The sequence below is a fragment of the Onychomys torridus genome, chromosome 12 (assembly GCF_903995425.1).
Source record: "Onychomys torridus chromosome 12, mOncTor1.1, whole genome shotgun sequence".
Taxonomy (NCBI): domain Eukaryota; kingdom Metazoa; phylum Chordata; class Mammalia; order Rodentia; family Cricetidae; genus Onychomys; species Onychomys torridus.
Genome location: NC_050454.1, coordinates 1018330 through 1035123, shown reverse-complemented (window position 1 = coordinate 1035123; position 16794 = coordinate 1018330). Strand labels below are relative to the sequence as shown.

The 16794-nt window shown below is 43.0% G+C and overlaps 1 protein-coding gene across 3 annotated transcripts in view; it reads right to left on the bottom strand.

Moving 5' to 3' along the window:
- Positions 1–861: 861 nt before the first annotated feature.
- Klhl24 (kelch like family member 24) overlaps positions 862–16794 on the bottom strand; it is a 36350-nt gene continuing 20417 nt past the window's right edge. For all 3 annotated transcript variants that reach the window (XM_036203294.1, XM_036203296.1, XM_036203295.1), the window contains 5 exons: positions 14143–14327; positions 12963–13081; positions 7200–7388; positions 5461–5649; positions 862–1427 (listed from right to left, as the gene is read on the bottom strand). In XM_036203294.1, coding sequence (XP_036059187.1) covers positions 1227–1427; positions 5461–5649; positions 7200–7388; positions 12963–13081; positions 14143–14327 — 883 coding nt within the window. In that variant the 3' untranslated portion in view covers positions 862–1226. The remainder of the gene's footprint in view (positions 1428–5460; positions 5650–7199; positions 7389–12962; positions 13082–14142; positions 14328–16794) is intronic.

The following is a 16794-nucleotide window of genomic DNA, read 5'->3' as shown; positions in this document are numbered from 1 at the left end:
CTTGCTTCTCTTACAGCAGCACTACAAATGTACTTTTTTAAAAGATGTATATCTTTTATGTACATATGTGTGTCCATGTGACTTTACGTCACCACATGCCTGTAGGTGCCCAGAGAAGAGAGGGTGTTGGGTTTCCTGGAACTAGAATTACAGGCCTTTGTGAACCATCTGGTATGGGTGCTGGGAGCCAAACCAGGGTTCTCTGCAAGAGCAGTAAGTGTCCTTAAACACTGAGCCAACTCTTCAGTTCCGATGTAGTTTCTTTTGATGCATGGTCCAGATCCTGGATACAGATGTGCACTACCTCCTGGCTCTGTAAAAGGGATTTCAACTCCTCTGTTAGTTTCATGGGAAAAACTTCTGTAGCAGACTCACAGATGATTCATTAAATACCCTGAGTGTACCAAAGTGTATCACATTTTTTTTCTTCGATAGCTATTTTAATTTTTTCCTTAGTATAATTTAAATCTCCTTACTTTTATATCTCCTACTTAAGCTCACAAAAGGGATTTAATAACAGAGAACAGTCTATGAAGTCACAAAATTTGGTATTTTATGGTAACTGAATTGTTACTACATTTTTACAACTGGGAAAGAAAACCACCTTCACTGAAATTAATCAGTATGGATAAAGTCAGTGACACAGATGTTTAAAACTTATTTTTTCCCTCACAATGAATTCTAAACATTCTAAACATCAGGTGATTCAATCTAAATGAAGCTTCAGTCACACAATTTTTCTCTACATAACTGACAAAAAAAGAAGTCGACATTCCTGAAAGACAGTGCACAGATCCCTAAGAAGTTTACAGCTGGGCGTCATTTCCCACCACACTTTCTCACAGATGAAGAAGTATATTCGTAGGCCAATTTTTTTTTTTTTTTTTTGAGACAAGGTCTTATTGTGTAGCCCTTGATGACCTAGAACTTGTTATGCAGATCAGGCTGGGTTCAAACTCTGAGAAATCCACCTGCCTTTGCCTTCTGGGTGCTGGGATTAAAGGCGTGCACTACTATGCCAGGCTTTAACCACCATCATTTTAACCCCCTCACCCCAGTTACAGGAAAGGATTTATTACAGCTTGAAATAGTGATATTTTGGGCAGAAAGGCATCAGGATTATTTCTTTATTTCTTTTTGTGTACAACACACAGATGTGTTCTCACTTGGTAGTTTTAAACTTCCCTCTTGGACTGACGTGGCTTCTTGTGTGAGGTCCCCTGGGTTTAGAGTTTAAAGCATTTCTCGTTGTATCTATGAATAGTTACACAGCCGTGATACGACACTGGTCTGGGCATCGCAGCGACCCCTGTGATGATGCTTGTCGCAGGATCATAACAGAGAATAGTGTCTGTGGCTTCTCCGTTTTCCCGTCTTCCACCCAGGATATAGATCTTACCATTACACACAGACATACCACAGTTTTCCTGTTTAACCAAACACATAAAGAAACAAACCATTAACTATTGAAGATAAAGGATTCGACACTAAACTGAAAAACAACATGCTTTAACACAGTTCAAGAAGGGGAGATGTGATATCAGCTCATCTACCTTTCGTCCAATACCTGTTATACATGTGAGTGCTGGACATTCGCATGAATGGAATGAGGGCATTGTTCGTAACAGAGGCCAAGGTGTGAAGGGCACTATAGACTGCCAAGGCTTTAAATCGCTTACTGCAGTGAAGGGATGCTGTTATAATTATCACAGGACGAAGGACTGGGACAATAGTCCCTTTAGAGAGCCTTAAGTAGAAAAAATTGAATGAGAAACAGTTGCTTGTTTGGTTTTTAAAGAAAGGGTTTCTTTGTGTAGCCTTGGCTGTCCTGAATCTCGCTCTATAGACCAGGCTAGCCTGCCTCTGTCTCCCGAGTGCTGGGACTAAAGGACTGCACCACCACCATCCAGAGAAAAACAGGTTTTAATCAAAGTAAAAAACTCTATTACTAGAGGTCTTGGCTGGGACACAGAAATGCCACCAATACACTTTAGTTAATTATACTTAATGAAATCCTTAACCAAATTGTATTTGTGTGTAAATAATTAATAGGCAAAAGAAATATTCTTATAAGGAGGAGTCTTTAAAAACAAAAATAAAGGGGTTGGAGAGATGGCTCAGCGGTTGGGAGCACTGACTGCTTTCCAAGAGGACCTGGGTTCGGTTCCCGGTGCCCAGCACACAGCTCTCTGTAACTCTAGTTCCAGGGTGTCTGACACCCTCACACAGACATACATTCAGGCAAAACACTAATGCATATAAAATAAAAATAAATAGTTAAAAAAAAAATACAGAATCTTAGTAGTCTGTAGCCCAGGCTGGCCTTGAACTGACAACAATTCTCCTGTCTCAGTACCCACAAGTGCTGAGATTACAAACTTGCTTTCATATTTTTCCTAATATAACTATTTTAAACTTTAACAACAGTTTAAATGCTTGATGTACCGAAGAAGGAAAAGAAGTATTTATTACTGACTTAAAAATGCTTCCCGCTTACTTAAAAAAAATTCATTAGGGATTGTGTGCCCCAGTAGGAGCACATGTGGGGTGTTGGAGATCAGGGGGGCTGTTCTCTCCTACCACGTGGGAGCCAACTGGTCAGGCTATTTCTTCATTTGTTCACTAATTCAACAAACTACGTTCTGAACATAAACATATGCAAGATATAGAAGAAATGAATTGCTAATTCAACAGTATCCTAAAGAAGGCTGAATTCCAGTATAAGAAATAAACATTTAAAAATCCAGGGCACGGCTGGGTGGTGGTGGCGTACACCTGTAATCCCAGCACTCAGGAGGCAGGCGGATCTTTGTGAGTTCGAGGCCAGCCTGGGCTACCAAGTGAGTTCCAGGAAAGGCGCAAAACTACTCAGAGAAACCCTGTCTGGAAACACCCCCCCCCCCCAAAAAAAAATCCAGGGCAGGCTGGAGATGGCTCAGTGCCTAAGAGCACTGGCTGTTCTTCCAGAGGACCCACGTTCAGTTCTCAGCTCCTGCACCTGGCAGTTCAACTGCGTGTTAAGTCCAGTTCCAGGAGATGTGATGCCCTCTTCTAGTCTCCAAGGGTACCTGCATATATGCGGCACACATTCACACAGACCCATCAATAAAATAAAATCTAAATGAAGCAAACAATCGAAAACCAATCCAGGGTAGTGGAAAGAGATGGCTCAGTGGTTAAGAGTGCCTGCTGCTATTCCAGAGGACCCACGTTCAGTTCCCAGGCATTCCAGGGGATCCAACGTTCTCTTCTCATACCTGGGGACACTCACACACACACATGGAATGCTCACATAATTCACACTCACACTCCTAACAAACCATAAGGGGACTGGCAGAGGGCGTGTGGTTAAAAGTTGTTTCCCGCCAATCCCAACCACTTGTGGTCTCTCCAGGGCCCACACAGTGGGCTCCTGATGCTGTCCTCTGACCTCCCACATGGGCTGTACACACATATGCACACACAAACAAGTAACGTTAAAAACAACCCAAAACTCCCAAGGGATCCTGGCAGTGTCGTAGACAGCTGTGGGGGCAGGGGACCAAGAGTTCAAGGCTAGTGTCCCAGCTACCTGAGAAACAGTCAAAAAACCAAAATGAACCATTTGACCCAATTAAATAAGCAGAAACTTTAAGAAGTACATGACTGCTATACTCAGTGTGAGTACTACAAACACCGTGGGGAAAAGCTCACTTCAACAGAGGTAGCCTGCGTTTGTTGTTGGAGGATGAGTAGAATGAGAGTACAGAGGTAAAAAAGCACCATAGGCAGAGGGATCAACAATCCGAAATAACATGTGATCTGTACTGAAAATTACACACACTTAATATAACTGTAGTAAAGTTACAGGAAAGGAAATTGGAAAAACAAAGCAGTCAGCTGAGCATGGTGGCAGAGGTAGGGGGATCTCTGAGTTTGTGGGCAGCCAGGGCTACACAGAGAAACCCTGTCTCAAAAAAAAAAAAAAAAAAGAAAAGAAAAGAAAAAAGAAAAAAAAAAACAAAGCAACCACTTCTCGGTCTTTGGGCTAAGAGCAAGTGGGAAAGAAAACCAAGATGAAACATGAGAAGGTCTTGAAGAAAGCAGGGAGGTTTGGGAGTTCGTTCAGTAGGTTTCCAGTCAAGGGGACATAATGAGAATAACTGTAGCAAACCGGCCTAGAGAAGCTAGACTGGAGGACAGGACCCCGAGGACAGCTCCAGTGTGTGAGCATCCCTCTTGAGGACTGTGAAGAAACCTAGTGAGGTGTCTAGGATGCCTGGACACAGACAGCAGGAGAGTAGGCAGACCCACTTAAGTCTGGAGCACCGTGGACAGTGCCACATAGCAGGTGGGAACAGGGTTAGAACAGGGTGAGCCCTGAGCAGCAAATGAAGTTAATTCAGAAGTCAACTAGAAAAAAAAAGACGGAGTGGACAAAAACAAGGACGGAGAAAACAACAGGAGAGATGCCTCCTGGAGACCTTTAAGAGTGTGTCTGTGGAGGCTGGGTATACCGTACATCTTTAATCTCCGTATTCAGGAGAGAGAGGAAAGTAGTTCCAAGCCAGTCAGGGCTACATAGTGAGACCTTGTCTAAAAAAAGAAAGAGACAAAAAGACAAAATCCAGCCAGCCAATCAAAGAAAGAAAGAAAAAGGAAGGAAGGACCGATGGAAGGAAGGACAGGAAGAATACATTTCGGGGAGCAGGCTGGCTCAGGGGTAAGAACACTTCTGCCATCTGCAGAAGGCTGCAGTTGGTTCCCAGCACCCACATCAGGTGGCTCACAACCACCTGTAACTGGAGAGTGGCCCCTCCTCTGGTCTCTCTGGGTACCCACAGCCCTGTGCACACACTAACATGTGAGGAGAGACAGAAGCCCAGCATCAGAAGCAGCCTTTTGGTAGTCAAAGGAAGGGGAACAGAGCCAAGAACCTGGGGCTGGGGCCTTTCTGGAACAGCAGACAAAGGGCCACCCTGGCTTCATGTGGAATGTGTGGATGAGAATCCTGAGCACAACCATTTCCGTTACAACAAAACTACCAAGCCTCTAAACAGAGGCGCTCAGTCTGACCTCCTCTTCTGAAATAGGAAAGAGAAGGGAACAAGATTTTGAAAAATGTGAAGGCTGAGTTTCAGTCAAAAGCTTAAATACAATGTTGATTAAAAAGAAGCCGAGAATGGAGTGTTTACTTAGTGTTCACGAGCTCCTGGACCCAATCCCCAGCACCACAAAAGAACATAAAAGAATAAAAAGCAATTCCTTAGGAGGGAGTTTAAAAATGATGACATACAGGGTTGGGGATTTAGCTCAGTGGTAGAGTACTTGCCTAGCAAGCACAAGGCCCTGGGTTCAGTCCTCAGCTCCGAATAAACAAACAAAACAAAACAAAAGATGAAATACTTGGAAAGTGAAATTCTCGTAAATGATCATGTCACTTATTTGCTCTTGGCTTCGGGTTGGGCCCTGCGCTGTTACCTGGCGGCTGAATGTGTTTTGCACATGTATCCAGTAGTCTTCCACGGGGTCGTAACAATACACCGCCTTGGTCAGTCCCCCAGCCACATAGATCAGGTTGTTCAGGGACACAGCTGTTATGCACCTCTTAGCGATTGGGATAGCCGCACGAAGTAGCCAAGAATTGGTTTCTGGATCGTAAGATTGGACCTAATAATACAGAAAAACAGGGAGCAAGAGGTCTAAACAAATATGTAAATTTGCTTTAAAAATCTGCCAATATATAGAATCATGATTAAAAATCTAATGCCATTAATTCAAAGATTAAATGAGGTTAGTCTGATTAACAAATTTATGAATTAAGAAAATTCTTACTTTTTGGGTGAAGGATAAAACTCCTTTGAAAAAAGAGAAAATCACCAAAGAAAGGCTAATTTATTACCATCAAGCAGAAGACATTAACAAAATACACAGATTATTTCTAAGAAGAATGGCTTCCAGGTTTACTAATGTACACTAAAAGTAAGTCCTAAGTTTTTCTGAAATTGCTTTATGTAAGTTAATCATGTCTCAATCTGAATATAATTATGTGTTTAGGTGGTCCTTACTGATAGGAATTGCAGCCACAGCCCCATGGTCCAGCATGCCCTGGTGGGACACTTAGTCATCTCCAGGTCACAGTCCTGTGCTATGTGGTCATGTAAATTGCGTGCGGTGTGACCACGTGATCTATGCGCATGCGTGGAGTAGCCACGTGGGCCTGTGTACATATGTGCAGGCTGGCCCTTAAAAAGGCAGGCCCCATCTCCCCCCCCCCTTCTCCCATGTGTCCTTTCAGCAGGCGTGGTCACATCTATCCCTTTCTCCTTGTCTTAATAAACCTCTTGTTAGTGGATTCTGTTGTGTTTCGTGACTTTTCCTTGTAGGGTAAGAGTGCCACTAAAAACTGTCACTTACTTCAAAAGAACGAGGCAACCTTGATTTAGTATTTTTAGGTAACTTTATCTATTTACTGCCACAGTGCCCACGTGGAGGTCAGAGGACAACCTGCAGAGCTGGTGCTCACCTAGCACAGGAGCTGGGGATCGAACTCAGATCAGCAGGTTTGGTGGTAAGCACCTTGACCATCTAATGATATATTAACATTTAAGTAAGAAAATAAATGAATTGACTGATGAAATTCCCTATCACCACCAAACCCATTAGCCATTGGATACCCTTCCTCAGAATCGACATGGCATCTCCTGAGATGCCAGGACAGCACACATTCTTCTGTCTCTGAGCTGAATGAACTGCGGCTACTTTGGGCCATCCTCTGTTTACACTATAGAGGAAATCTTTCCTCTTCTTTTGTTCTAAAAACAAAAACCAAACTAAACCAAACCAAACAACCAACCAACCAACCAACCAAACAAACCCAAAGTCTTCAAAAGTTTAAAAAATGACCTAGCTGGAAGCAGAAGCAGTATCACTAGTGCCTTGACCTTTGCTCACTCCTTTTCTGTGTTGCAGTTAAATCCTGTAGACAGTAAAGGTTTTTACTCTGAGATTAGCCTCATTTCAAAAAGGTTTAACCACATTTGTTACACACTGCAAATTACCGGCAACTTGAAATTCAGTGCCTTCCCCTCAGAACAGGAGAGCAGACCATTTTTAAAAGATCCCTCACACTTGGTGACCTAGCCAACTATCAACTCAACAGGCCATCTGTCTCCCTCCCTCTTGTAAACAGCATTGCACTCTCCAAGCACACAGCTTACCTTATCAGAGCAAGTATTATCATCAGGTCCTCCGCCAATCACAAACAACTTCCCTACACAGCTAGTCACTGCAGGAGAGCTCACTGCCTCCTTAAGGGGTGCGACTTCTGTCCAGCGATTTGAGAAGGAGTCATAACACTCCACACTGCTGAGCCTGTTTTGCCCGTCATAGCCTCCGACAACATAAACCTGTGTGTAAAATGCAGGGAAAAGAATCTTGGTAGCAAGTCTAAAATGTTTATCTGCTCACTTAAAATGAGAGGATCCCTCTCATTTGAAGCCTTGACAGCTGTAACTACAATGTTATTTAGTTGAGTTTTCTGAGACTTTTTCATTTCTTAGCAACCCTTCAGTGACATTTTAATCACACAGGCAGATTGTGTATTTATTTACCTTACTGTATATACCTGTGTTTTGTCTATGACTCGCTATGGTTTTTTTCTTTTTTTTCACTCCTTTGAAGAACAAGTTTTTACCATACCCACGGGAATAAGGTTTTTCAATTCTTGTTCACTCAACAATGAGATATTTGGTTATAAAGTAATAAAGCTATGCAACTACACCACCAGGTAAGGGTGAGCTCTCTGAAGGCCAGGCCCATCTGTGAGTACCAACAGCAGCTAGAAAAACACCCGAGACACAGTGAATTCGAGAGCTTTCTCAACATTTTCCATGAATTGTGGTGGGGCAATACCTTTGTATGACAGCCAAAGCCATAAACAAGACATTTAGTGAATGGCTTACATGCAAACAATCCCTTGTGCATCATGGGGCATATCAGAATTATTATCATTATTATTATTACTACTATTATTATTATTATTGAGACAGAATTTCCTCTGTAGCCCTGAATGTCCTGGAACCTGCTCTGTAGACCAGGCTGGCCTCAAACTCAGAGATCCACCTGTCTCTGCCTCCCCAGTGTTGGGATTAAACAGGTGCGCCACCACCAAATGGCTATATCAGAAACTTTTAATCAAGCTTTCCAGTTTCATAGCCACATTTTAAAAAAAGATTTATTTATCTATTATGTACACAGAAGAGGGTACTAGATCTCATTACAGATGGTTGTGAGCCACCATGTGGTTGCTGGGAATTGAACTCATGGACCTCTGGAAGAGCAGTCAGTGCTCTTAACCTCTGAGTCATCTCTCCAGTCCTCCACCCCACCACATTTCTGTTAATAGACAATTATCATCAACTCCTTTTGCCACATCTAGCTAACTGTGAAGGTCAACTGGTCTTCCGTAGGCTCTCTTATGCCTGCCCTTCCTGTTGTTTTCCGTCATCACCAAGGGTAATGTGCCCAAGGGTCACATCATTTCACAGCTCCCACAACCACATTCCATCCTTCTTAAACACCATCAGTCCTTTTACAGGTCATCAATGAATGCCTAAACTTCACACCTTGTGACTTAAATCTGTCCATAATTTATCCTTCTGTGTGCTTTTGTATATGCACAGTAGCCAATACCACTTCTAGATTTCTCAGGTGTAATGCGATCTTGTTTCAAGCAAACAAACAAACATGGTGCTAGAGAGATGGCTCAGCAGTCAATCCCAGCACCCACACAGAGGAGTTTCAGCTTCAGGGGATCTGACACTGTTTTCTGGCCTTCAAGGGCACAGACATGCGCATACATTCAACAAAGAACACTCAAACACACACAAATAATTCTTCATTTTAAAAACTGTAAATAATAATATAGAACATTGTCACATAATCTTTTTGTGATTTCTGAGACAAGACCTCACTCTGTAACATAGGCTGGCCTTAAACTTGTGGCAATCCTCCTGCTTCAGCCTTCCAAGTCTGTGATTACTAGCATGAGTCACACCCAAGGCCTGAACACAGTTCAACTTCAGACATTAAATACGATCCACTCTACACACATACATACACAACAGATGCATACCCTGAACACTGACGATAAGATGCTTCTGGACTAAGAAAATCTGAGTTTCTGCTGCTGCATGATGTCTTTCTAAATGTATAAGGTTTCTGAGGTATTTCTTTCTGGAGGCAGGGTTTCACCATTATGAAGCCCAAGCTGGTCTTCAATTTGCTATTCTCCTGCCTCAGCATCTGGGATTAGAGGCATATGCCACAAAGCCAGACAGACTCCTATTAAATATTCCTTAATAATTCTTTCCTTTTCTAAAATGCTTCATTCTACACCATCCTAAGTTTCTCTGTAGATTTTTTTAAGATTTATGTGTTTTGTATGGATGCTTGTCATCACATGTGTGCCTGCTGCCCAGAGGCTGAGAGAGGGTGCTGGATCCCCTGGAACTGGAGTTACAGTTGTGGGTGCAGGGAACTGAATCCAGGCCATCTGCAAAAGCAGACAGTGCTTCTGACCTCTGAGCCATTTCTCCAGCTCCTATAAACAGTGTTTATAAATGTAAAAACTTCACAGGCCTGAATTTAGCCTTATTCTAATTTTCAGAGTAATTCCCATGAGCTGTGTACTTGCTGTGTACGAGATGAAATGTTTTTAAAAATACAGTCCTTCTAAGCTTTTAACTATTTTTTGTTGTTATTGTTGGAGACAGGATTTCAGACAGCTCAGCTGCCTCTGACTCTTCATCCTCCTGCCTCAGCTTCCCAAGAGCTAGGATTCTATGGGCCACCATGACCAGCTTGCTTTGGTTTAGCATCGCATCAAACAACCTAACATCTGTCAAGTGAATTAAGAGCTCACTAACATGGACTTTGAGGCAGTGGTCCTTTTTACTTGTCTTTTATGTACAGCTTAAATAATTAGAAATTACTTTGGTCATACTTCTTCTGTAATCTCTTACTTTAGCACTGACTTCTCCAGTAATACTTTGTACTTTTTAAAATGTATTTACCGTGTGCGCGCGCGCCACTGTGTCATACATGTATTTACCGTGTGCACGCGCGCCACTGTGTCATACATGTATTTACCGTGTGCACGCGCGCCACTGTGTCATACGTGGAAGCCAGAGGACAACTTCTGAGAGTACGTGTCCTCCGTCCATGGCGTGCATCTCCGAGAAAAGCTCAGCTGTCAGGCTTGGCCGCAAACGCTTTCACCCACTGAACCATCTTGCTGGCCTGCTTTGTCCTTAGACAATTACCACCCTGCGTCTGGCGTTGTGTGGAAGTGAGAGGTCAACTTCCTGGAGGTGGATCTCTCTTTCCACTCTAGTATCTGGTGTGTTGTCTAGGTCAGAGGTCAACCTTGAGTGCCAGTGGAGCCGTCTACACTTTTACAAACAGGGTCTCATTGTCTTCCATTGTGTATGCCAGACTGGTTGCCCAGGAGCTTCCAGGAATTCCCTGGAATTTACCCTGGTTTGCCACAAGAGCACCGAGATTACATGTGTGCTCCTGGTTTTAAGTAGGTACTTTGAATTTGAACTCTGGGCCTCACACTTGTGTGGCAAACGCTTTACCTCCACTGAGCTGAAATGACTGTTTCTTTTAAAGGATACTGGAGGAGGGGTGCATGACTGCATTTCCAGTACTTTAGAGCTGGTGGAATGTGGGAGCCTGTTTTTCAGGTTACTGGTGGCTTTACCCAGCAGGTCCGCATAGAGGATGATTAGGGCCAGGGGCTGGAGTGCAGGTGTCTGGGATGGTCTGCACTTGGCTGTGCTGGGGGAGGAGGTCTTTTGCTCCACCCCCTTGGGGGGGGTCTCTATAAATACCCTGGGGCAGAGACAGTCAGGGCCCGTTGGAATAGGTTCCAGGCCCTCTCCAGGCTATCCTTTATTTTCTATCTGTTTATCTCCGCACTATAAATCCTTCTATCCAATATTTCCTGCCGCTCACACTCAGGAAAACTCTGGGGAGCTGTGGGGTTGGTGGGTAAATGCCCCACAGTGGAAGGACAATCAGGAGTTAAGTCATCCTCAGTTATGGAGCTGGAAGTCAGCCCATGCTTCATGAGGTCCGTCACCAGAAACGGGGGCTGTTCAGTTTTCTACTCTTGCGGAGGCCTGGAGTTTGAATCCCATCCCTCACACTGGGTGCCTCACAACTGCCAGGAACTCCAACTCCAGGGGATTCGATGCCATCTTTCGCCCTCCACAGGCACCTACACACATGTGGCAATCATATACACACATCTCAAATAAGATGTTGACTTACATTTAAAAATATTTTTAACTCCTTTAATAATACAACATTTTCCTTGTGTATATTCATTGTATATAAGGATATTTTTATGTAAGTGTATAATATACATTTGGCTTAGGATTCTCATGCTCCCCTCTGCTCTTATTCTTTCTTTTTTCTTTTCCTTTTTTTTTTTTTTTTTTTGAGAGAGAGGTATAGTGCAAGCTTGCTCTATATAGGTTAGGCTGGTTTAACTTTTGATCTCTCTGCCTCTGCCTTGCAAGCACTGGGATTACAGGTGTGTATCACTGTGTCCAACTAAGCGATAACTTTGGAACTGTTCAAGAACCACTAGCATTCCATACTTTGAAGGTTTCAGGACACCCCTGTGGGGGACAGGGCAAAGGAGAGGCTGAGAGGGAGGCAGGCCACCAGGGCAACCACCTCTGATTTGACTAAGTTCTGGTTTTCCACTGGTGGCTGTGAAACGTGTCCTAAGATACCACATCTTCTCAGAAAGGGGTGCTACAGGCTGAGGGAAGACTCATTTCATTTGAGGTGTTTCGGACAAGGTGATAAAGACAGCATTGGGGAACGGCTAACAGTTCCTCAGGAACAAGAGGAGCTTCTCTACCTGTTTAATGTTTAAAAAGTGAGTGCAGTGCTTTAGGAGGGGCATTCAGGGCAGAGGCAGGTGGATTCTATGAGTTCAGGTCTGCCTGGGATACACAGTGAACTGCCTTTAAAAAAAAAAAAAAGTCCCAAACCACTAACTCACAGACCAGTTTTAGATTAAATAATGGTAGTTAATGGTTCAGAACCCAAATGTAAAGAAAACTTTTGAGAAGTATTACTGTGTAGTTGAGGCCGGTCTGGAACTTGTGACAGTCCTGATTTGGCCCCTAAGAGCCAGGACTACAGGTGGAGCATCCTGTTTGGCATCCAGTTGCATCATTTTAATATGTTTGTTAGCTGTAGTCTATAATAGATTTCCTAGAAAACATGTTGGTGAAGGGGCTGAGGAAATGGTTCAGCAAGTAAGAGGGCTTGCTGTGTAAGGATAAGGATCTGAGTTCAAATCCCCAACATAAAAACAAGGCAATGTCCTGTAATAGCAGTGTTGTAGAGGATGGGCTTGCTGGCTAGCACCCTGCCTCCAGGAAATAAGGTGAAGTTAGAGAGCAGGACATGTGACATCCTCCCCTGGCCTCCAGGTGTCACGTGTGTGAACCTGAAAATTTAAACATACATCACACACACACGCAGAGCATGTTGGAGAGTTTTATCCCCTCTTGAACAAATAAAGAAGGCTAAATAATACCACTAAAATAAACCATTTTCCTGCTTGATTGCCAAAGTCAGGAAAAGGGAAGAGGCTGTGTGGCCTGGACACTGGCCTGGTTTTGTATCAGATACGCCTTTCCAGTTCTTTTTCAGACTTGGATTCCAGTGTGTGAGAAATGTGCTGTACTGCCACAAATTTGAAATTGGGAGAACAAAATATCTATTCAAAAAGTACAGTGTCATATTGTTTATGTCTTTAGTTTATCTTGGTTAGGAATGGAAGGAAATACCACTTGAAGCCAGAACACCCAGAGGGAAATGAAATGCAAGCCGCAGCTGTGGCATTTCTTTTGGACATATCCCAGCAGTAGTAATAAAGCCGTTTCTCTTACTTTACCAAGGAGTACAGCCATTTTGTGGCGCCATCTGCCTTTATTTAGAGACGCAACTCTGATCCAGATATTTAGCTGTGAGTTATAAATCCAGACATCGCGGCTGTTGATTCTTCCACCTTCAAATGTAAAACAGTGCACATTCGGCAATGTCACTAAACATGACCAAGAGATCTAAGCCACTAACACATAAGTAAACAAAGCAGAATTGACTCATTCAATCTGAGAAGTTCAGAACTAGCTCAACCAATAAAGGAGGAACCCTTCCGCTTAATGGGAATGGTCCCACAGAGCATTTAAATCCTGTCAGCTATTATCTTGAGAAATAAATGACCATAAGCTCCATAAGAATAAAATACACAGTGAGTTTTACAAACCAGGCATCAGATAACTACAGACAGCACGGTTATTTGAGATGCTTTAGAAACCACACAGAGTCAGGCGTAAGTTGCAGTGTTCATTCCCTGGGAGGTAAAACAATCTGCAAGGCTAATTAAGTTATGTCAGTCAACAGGCTTCAGATCACAGAGACCAGATGCACTTTCTGAAAATATGTCATTTTTTCCTGAATTTTAGGACATCACACAGAGTAAATATGTTCAATTCAAGGATTTTATAGAAAAATTTTAATTGATTTAACTTTGGGAGAAAATTTCAGAAAACAGATCAATTGTTTACAGTGATCCTTTAAAACCCAAAGAGATAAAGTTAAACCATAATTAGTCTGGAGAGGTAGCTCCATGGTCAGAGCAGCTGCCCCTCTTTCAAAGGACCTGAGTGTTCCCAGCACCCCCATAGAGCTTACAGCTGCCTATAACTTCATGCTCTCCCACATGCACATACATGCACACATGTATACTTGTACACACACACACACACACAGAACACACTTGAACATGCTCAAGTGCATACAGATACACACACACACACACACACACACACACACAGTTAAAACACATATACTCTAAGCATATGTAAAAACATTTAAAATACCATGACCAAAAGCATTTTCTGCTAGATCTTTTGTAAATCATTCTGGTTTTCAAGGGCAAAAGGTCTTTTCAGTTTTGTATAAATTAGTTGGCCTGAAATATCCATTTCACACTCAACAAGCTATTTTTAAAAGTCAATCTGTATCTAAATCAAAAATTGCAGCTACTGTAGTAATTTTTTTATTTACCTGAAACAAGAATATCATTCCTTAGTGCACAGACGGCATACTCTGACTTGGTGAATTCTGGAAGCTTGGCCAAGGACTTCCACTCTCCTGTTACTGGATCATAGCACTCAGTGTATGGGAGATTAAACCCTCCAACTCGCTCACAGCCCCCAACCACAACGATCACCTCCGAATAGCCGGTAGACCTAAAATAATTATTGTTAAGAATGCAAAGACAATTGTAATACATTAACATATATTCAAGATTGTTCAACGTCCTAACAACAAATAATGACAAGCAGTTTATTCTTACAGATGTGCCAAACTGTATAGGCTGGCAGTTATTTATTGAACATTTATTAGTGACATCAATACCCCACAGAAAATATCTATAAGGATTTTTCAGGTTTACATGCATGTTTTCCTGTGTGTGTGTGTGTGTGTGTGTGTGTGTGTGTGTGTGTGTGTGTGCGCGCGCGCGCGTGCGTGCTTGGTGCCTACAGAGGTCAGAGGACAGCTCTGGTATTGGATACCCTGAACTGGAGGTAGGATGGCTGAGAGTGTGGGTGCTGGGAACCAAACCCAGGACCTCGGCAAAAGCATCAAGCGCTCTTAACCAATGAGCCATCTCTCCAGCCTGCCCCTGCCATTAAACTTACTTTTTTTTTTTCCTTAAAGACAGTCTTGATATATACCCAGGCTGGCTTAAAGGTCATGATTCTCCTGAGAATACAAGCGAGTGATGGAAATGATTACAGACACCAAACCTGGATTCCTGTAGTCTGTTGATTTGGAGACAGGGTCTCACTATGTAGCCCAGACTGGCCTTGAACAGAGCTGCCAGCCTCTGCCTCCTGGGTGCCAAGATTAAAGGCAGGGGTCACCACACTGATTTTTACAGGTTTTGACTTCTAAAGCCTTTTGTTACAGTACTGGGGTCTGAAACCAGGTCGTTGCTTCCAACGCAAGAACTCTACCATGTTTCGTTGTTGCTAATTCTAAAGTAAATCCATAGTGTATGTATTTTAGAGTATTTCTTCAGAAATAAGTTATTTTATGTGCAAGGTACTCATGTTGTCCAGCTAAGGATAATGAGATAAAACAAAATTTAAAAATATCTGTAAGTTAAACCATTGCAACACCCATGCATGATGCACTGGTTAAAAATGGAGGTATTAGACTTAAACCTTACAGGGACAGAACAGTTCTTTGGTCTGTAAGATATGACATCATTGGCCGGGTGGCGGTGGCACTTGCCTTTGATCCCAGCACTCGGGAGGCAGAGGCAGCCTGGTCTACAGAGCAAGATCCAGGACAGGCACCAAAACTACATGGAGAAACCCTATCTTGAAAAAAACCAAAAAGAAAAGAAAAGAAAAAAAAAGGTATGACATCACCAATTCACCGTGTTATCTAAAGAAAGACAGTATTGGCCAGCCCCAAACTAAGTAAAAGAAGAAATCATAACCACAGAAGTAAGTTTTTGCTACACCCATTCAAGTTATTGTCTTAGCAGTATTGACTTGAACATTGCTAGTTTTTGGTAAGAAAATTTTTATGTTGGGTCAGAGTTTCTCAAGCTACTAGCTCTACCAACTTCCTTTAGCAACCTAATAACAACATGCTGAGCAGGAGGCCTTAACACACTAACCTGCCTGCTGGCTCTCCTCTCTTCATGTGGTACTGGCTTTGAACCCAGGCCCCGTGTATGCTGGGCAAGCATTTGGCCACTGACCAAATGGCCTTATTAGTTTTTTTAAGACAGGGTCTCACTATTGTTGCTTAGGCTGGCCTTGAAGCCTTGAAGTTGTGACCCTCTGGTCTCAGCCAGACTAGATGATAAGTGAGTTAATTAGTTTTTTGTAGTTAACATTAGATCCACCCCTACAGACAATCTGATCTACTTATTTTCTAAACTTGGTGAGGACATAGTACCGAGTCTGTGTGCCAGGGCCTTCTGCTGGTGGCTGTACCAGGCAGGCAGCTTTCAAAAGGAAACAGATGTAGTGACCAAGACTCAAAATGTTTACTTTTTAAAAGCAGCAATTATTTAAAAATTTATCATTGGGAACTAACCATAGATAAGCTTAAATACTAAGCTACATGATACTCATGTTACTTAGAAGTTAAAAAGTTCAGCCAGGTAGTGGAGGTGCCCCAGCACTCAGGAGGCAGAGGCAGGCAGGATACTTATGAGTTCAAGGCCATCCTGGTCTACAGAGCAAGTTCCAGGACAACCAGAGATACACAGAGAAACCCTGTCTCCAAAAACGGAAGGAGGGGAGAGGGGGGAGGAGGAGGAAGAGGAAGAGGAGGAGGAGGAGGAGGAGGAGGAGGAGGAGGAGAAGTTGTTCAGAGATAACTTATGTATGGGGTCTGCCATGGTGTCACATGCTTCTAATCCCAGCACTCTGGAGCCAGAGGCAGAAGGCTCATAGGGAGCCAGGGCTATAGTAAGGCTCTGTTTCAAGACAAAACAAAACAAAACAAGATATAAATGGACACGAGGTCAAATGGCCTAGTAACAAAGAGCTGCTCTTGGCCTTCATCAAGGAAGCATCTTGCAGTGGTGGTTAACACAGAGATTCGCATCTGGTTAAAGTGCTGGGAACAAGTGACTACTAAGCGCAGTCTCCTATGGAGACCATCATCATTCCCTTCCAAGGCTCAGAG